Raw genomic sequence first — 6,000 nt, 5'->3', positions numbered from 1 at the left:
ATACTGATGCTTCTTCACCGATGACACATTTTGGAGCCAGTTCAGTGTGACACATGCCGAATAGGCCCAGAAACTGATTTTGTTTGGATAGCAGTTGTGTTGGTTTCTAGTTAGGTGCATAGATTTGAATTCATTTATGGTGTTGCAGTATACAAGTCTCCTCCCTCACCGAGGGGTCATGGTCAGAAAGTGCCTGTCTTTCACAGTTTCTTTGGTGCACGTAAAAAGCAGATTGTCGTCAGAGTCCAACAAGCCCTTCAGGGTCCTGGGAATGGTGCTAGATGAATCCATCCTTTGTACGCTTAAGAGAAGGGCTTAATAAGCCCGTAATCCATGCATTTGATCAAGGCTTCGCGTGCTACGTTGATGATGTGCTGCTTCTTGGGGTTGTCCTCCTGCTTGCCTATGACTGTCAGGATCTCCAGCATCTCACATTCCACCAGCTTCTTGGCCAGCTCCTTGTCCGCGTTGATCAGGTTGTAGGCGATCACCACGCCGCGGTGCTGCACCTGCAGATCTTCACTCAGGCAAAGCCGTTGCATGATTTCCACCCATTGGTTTGTCTGTAAGGGACAGACAGGAATTGAACAGTCACAATAAGACAATGCTACATTGATCAAGTTCTAGACCAGGACTTTGAATTCATTAAAAATACCAATCACCACCATGGTAGCATTGCCTTTATGAAATAATACGGCTTGCAGGTAATGCCATTCAAGTGCCCAACATGTCCATCAGCATAACAGCTGCAATACGTGGCATTTATTTAATAAACAGTTTCTCACTAGGGATCATATCCCACTTTATACCAGGGGCTGTACGCAATCATTGGCACTGACTGTTTCTTAAAGAAAAGAATAGTGAGCACTGCAAATAGTCAACAACATCAATTCCTTACTATGTTGAGTGTTAGATTACAATAAAATGTATGCCTGTGCCTTCATTACATCCGTTTAATTGCATTTATATTTACTTTCAGGTGTTCTCTAGGTGTACAAGGCTGGCTAATAATGTTAATCTAACAGTAATGGGTTAGATGGTCCTGTCCATTGGAGCTCACTCAACCAGGATACAGGCAATGGATGCGACCAAACAGGTTACCACCTGGTGACAACACTGAATCTGCAGAAGGAGAAACAGAAGCCCCCCTCTGCACTTTTGAGGCACCACAACATCCCACAGGGAGACATACCGCTGTACGCCTGTATTCCAGACTAGAGAACAGTGTCCCTACTATGCAAATACATTTAGAAAAGGGTGCTGGATAGGTACACCTGGTGATAACAGTGCCACCAGGCAACTTTCCACTCAATGACTTTAGAGGGAAGACATGATGATGTTAATCATGACACCTTCTCTAAGTTACAGTGAGACCAAATCACATTTTATACCATGTGACGGTTCCAATAGTGCACACGCTTGGGAGTTTAGCCAGTCTTTTAAAAAGTAGTGTGTTGATTTCTTGGAATAACAAATTCACAGAGTGCCAAATCTTGGAAACCATTTATGTAAATTGTTTAATTGATTTTTAAGACTGATGCCATTCACTAGAACCCAGAAACTAATTCATAGCAGGTCTGTTTTCAAAAATTGTCTTTACATGCTTTCTTTAAAGTGTAAATCACAATATTATTGAAAATGGCTGCCCTGAGTTGGTTTATGTTGAATGTATGAATAGATCCTTTATCCTTCACCATGCACCCCTTCCCACTTCTAGTGACACATTCATTTACAATCTCTGTTCCAGGGGTGACCCTAAGATCTCCGATCCCCGGATCCTTTTTCCCTCCCATCTTCATTTTCTCTCCCATCTTCCTTTTCTCACTGTCTCATCCCCTTCTTCCTTTGTTTTTTCGAAGGAACAACCTCCAACAACCACCCTATGTCACACATCTTTAAAATTAGTTAATTTCTCCTTCTTGAACCCCAGTTCCTCCTGTTAACCCCTTTCTCTACCTTTGTCTCGTCACATCTTTTTTTTCTGCTTTAATATTAGAACTATCTTCCCTTACAAGGAATGAGATTTACAGTTTTATATTTCATTGTAATTGTTTTTTCCAAATTGTTTCAGCTTTTATTACTGAACATTCGATTTGTTAGTTCACGACAGATGGCAGCTTCATTGCAAATGTGATGGCTCTTGTACACCTGAAAGAGTAAAGGACAAAAGGACAGCTTCCAATTCTCCCTACCAGTGCAAATCTGACCATGGGGTAGGTTGGCACAGTGAGACACATCATCGCAAGCAACTAGTAGGATTTTTCTCAGGAGGGAATTGGTCATCTTACCTGCAGCCTACAGTTGCTAGTGATTCAGGTAAACATAAGTACAGTTGGAAACGTGTGCGCTATGTACTACTTCTGCCATCTATCTTATGAAGCGCAGATCAGAGAACCTTTAGTTCCTGAGTATGTCCGAGTACCATGGCACCTTAGTAGTTTACACTCTTTCCCAATGACATACCTTAGCTCTAGTTCCTAGAACTGATGTATGTCGTTGTTGTAGATTAGCTACACTAACAAACTCATTTAGTCATGTTTTTCAAAAGGGTAATTTGAATTTATTAGAAGAAGCTTCTGGCACAAAACACTGCCTTTCGCAATAACACAATAATTGTTGTTCGTATATGAAAAGCTGCGTCAGCCATACGTATAGTGTCATACCATGGCGGTAACATTCTTGGCCCGTGATGTGCCCCAAACCAGCACAGCAGCCACAGTCCTGATGGCGTAGCCCCAGCTGAGCAGTAACACCTGCAAAGCAGGCAATATATGCCTAAGAGCTTGCAACTATGGGTTAGACAGGGCCATAACTACAGTAGTAGACAGGAAGATGCAGCCTAGCAGTAACAGCAATAACAGAAACTCTGCATGGCTAGCTGTTACAGTCATGGAGCTGGCAAGAGTGGCTGACCATTCAAAGCCATTGTGAAGAAAGTACTTGTACAACAATCATATTCAGAAACAAGCAGCACCATCCTAGCAGTCACCTGCATGGAACTGGCAGCTCCAGCCTTTTACTTACAACCAAGATGGGACAGTACTAGCCTGAAGGGAGAAGCCAGGACGGCTTCTCATCCTTGTTTGGGTGTCTGCCATCCCAGCGCATGCTGTGACGCAAAGAGATGCACAAGGGCAGGTGTATAACATTCGATTAGAATGAGAACTCAAGGGAGAGCGAAGCAGAAACAGTCGGAACTTGGGGCATTGTATGTTTTCTAGCAGAGAAGAGCACGAAAGCCTAGTCATACGTTTGAGAAGGTATTCCGTCTGAGGGTGCTATCAGCGAGCATACTGGAAAGCACAAAGGGAAGATGTGCACACTCCTGCAGAACTTTCCAACTGGCAGAAAGAGTGGGGAACAAATGTGAACCTGTGGCAACCAGGTACCTTTCCTTCGCAGACAGGAGGGCATCCCCTAAAGGGGCGGGCACCACTCACTTATAATTAATCAGGTACTACAACAGCCCTTGGTATACATTTCATAGCCATGAAGATCACAGGAAAACTGCCCTTGTCAACTACTATATGTCATGTGCTGTGCAGCCGGAGCAGTGTTGCGTCAACCTTGTGCCATGCGCTGAACCCAGCCTCCGTAACGTCCAAGGTACTGGGGACCTCCAGACTGCAAGTGGATCAGTTGTGGGCTGAAAGTGTTATTCAGCTTCTTTCATACAGGGAAGTTTAGAGGTGGGATGCCCAATGGTTGACCCAATGCTTTTCGATGTTACGTAGGAACAACTGCACCGCACCACAGGTCCAGACAGACACAAATCACTTTTGACTTGGCCTCATTCAGTCATGTCAGTCCAGTGCCATTCACTGTCCTTCAGCCCTTCGAAGATAGAGGTGATTAAGAATGTTTTAAAGTTTGCCTTCACTATTCTACGTAAATCTAACTATTTCTTGCATGGAAGATGCCTTTAAGTCATTAGCAAAAATGTCATGAACATTTTGAACATACAAACTATACCCTTGGCATTGCAGTCAGTAGTGGTGCTGTTGGTGGTGTGTGAGGCACCAGATCTCCTCCCATGTCTGAATCCTGAGCAGTGCAGACAATGCGATTTAGGTATTTTTTACTTTGATTGCCCAGCTGGGATGTGTGTGCACTTCCTTCTTACCACTTCAGTCATCTTGAAGCACAGCTTCTTCTGAGAGGAGGTGAGCATGGCAAGAGCACCGGCGGCGGCACGCTGGAGCTTCTCCTCATCTTCCTCACTGCACAGCAGCACCATCAGTTTCATCCTGTCATTACCTTCCTCCAGAAATCGTTCTTGCACCTACAATGAAGCAGAAAGAGCTGTTGCCAAACACATAATCAATAGCCTTGAATCTCTTTAGACTGGCAAAGTAGGAACATAGCACTTAACTTCTTGTAGGCAACTTCTTGTGTGACAATAAGGAATTGGGACAGTGATACAGACGTTCTCGTCTCAGATTGGATGGCTCAAGGGGCAGGCACAAGGCTACAGAACCGTTCACGTCTAGGGATGCATAGATGATGTTATTTAGTCAGCGACAGAGTATTACAACTCTGGGGAATCCATATTAGCACAAGGATGCAAATCAATGCCCCTCTCTATAAACATCTCACAAGGTGACACACAGGCAGGGATACCGTTACATGTAAACTTGGAGGGTGATACAATTGGCCCTGGGGCACTGAGCATCTCTCCTCTTGGGCTGCAAGGCTCAGTTGAGTTGCACTGGATAGAGTGCCTTTTATAGCACAGGGATTGGTACCTGGCTAGAGATCCTTTCTGCTCCAAGGTTTCAATGTCTTTTAGAATTAGGATTTGAGTATTAAACGTTTAGCCTGTAGGAGTAGATGAATAGTTAATTTGGAAAGGTATACAGAGGTTTGCCATCTGCTGCTTTTAGGCTCATACGATTGACACAGGGATAGGGCTTTCCAACCACTGAGCTAGACAGCTTATGGCATTAATACAGGGATACCGCGTTCACTTGCAGAACACATTGGCACAAAGGTAGGTAGAGTTCAGTCATCTTATGGTACCGCTCACCACTTTGTGAAAACACTCGCCGAGTATTTCCAAATGTCTCCAGGAAAGGAATAGCAGACAAGCCAATGTTTTGGACTGATGTCTTTGAAAATATGAATTTTCAGCAACCTTCAGGAACTAAGTAGTTTCTTATTCATCAGATATAAGTGTGAAGTGATTTTTAGACACAAGAACTTTTTTCTAATTAAGCTGAGCTACCCAGTAAACGGGGAAGAGTTCGTTGCCTAATAAATTATATGACCGGAGCTGTTTGTGAACTATTTCACATTTCACAATATTGTGATCCTATACTTATAATGTAAAATACAAAAATGTTGCGACAAAAATATTATTGTAAACAATATTGTTAAAATAAATACAAAAATATATTTTTTACAAATGTATCAACATATTACTAGCATTAAAATATAAAGTTAATAACATAAAATACATATTAGAAAAAGTAAATATATATAAGAAATATCACATATTGTTTTTTAAAATAACGTTTTTTAAACATTCAATTTCAACTATATATATAATAAGGTACAATTAAAAAAATAAACAATACAGCACATATAAAACTGAAATATTAAAGTTAGGTTTACAAAATATTAAAAACTCAAACAATACAAATGTGTTAAAAAATACAAATATATGCATATACCCCCGCTGTTTTATAACATCTGAAACTCAGATTTGCTTCATTTGGATTAATTTGACTTAGTAAAATCATGTGCTAGCAAAACTTTGACTTATAATTTGTCAATTAGTATATGCTAAATTACTTTTTTTTAAATTTACTCTACACATTTTTCAATTCAAGTGCTTTGTGCATCACAAGTTGGAAGGGACAAATTTAGGGCATCCCTTTCACGTTGCAACTTGGAATGCTATCTATCAATGGTTTACGACTCCAATTTTGTCACAACCATTGATAAGTTACTGACTCCTCAAAGGAGGTGATAATTCATTTGCATACTGGAAGGGGTCCG

General features: G+C 41.6%; 1 protein-coding gene across 1 annotated transcript in view; it reads right to left on the bottom strand.

Annotated features, from left to right (window-relative positions):
• Nucleotides 1–302: 302 nt before the first annotated feature.
• LOC147729844 (protein unc-45 homolog B-like) overlaps nucleotides 303–6,000 on the bottom strand; it is a 67,083-nt gene continuing 61,385 nt past the window's right edge. The window contains exons 14-15 of the mRNA XM_086954040.1: nucleotides 4,124–4,282; nucleotides 303–563 (exon numbers count right to left, since the gene is read on the bottom strand). Coding sequence (XP_086810166.1) covers nucleotides 303–563; nucleotides 4,124–4,282 — 420 coding nt within the window. The remainder of the gene's footprint in view (nucleotides 564–4,123; nucleotides 4,283–6,000) is intronic.

This window comes from Lissotriton vulgaris, chromosome 2_1, assembly GCF_964263255.1.
Source record: "Lissotriton vulgaris chromosome 2_1, aLisVul1.2, whole genome shotgun sequence".
Lineage (NCBI taxonomy): Eukaryota > Metazoa > Chordata > Amphibia > Caudata > Salamandridae > Lissotriton > Lissotriton vulgaris.
The sequence above is the reverse complement of the archived record's forward strand: the minus strand, read 5'-3'. Positions and strand labels throughout refer to the sequence as shown.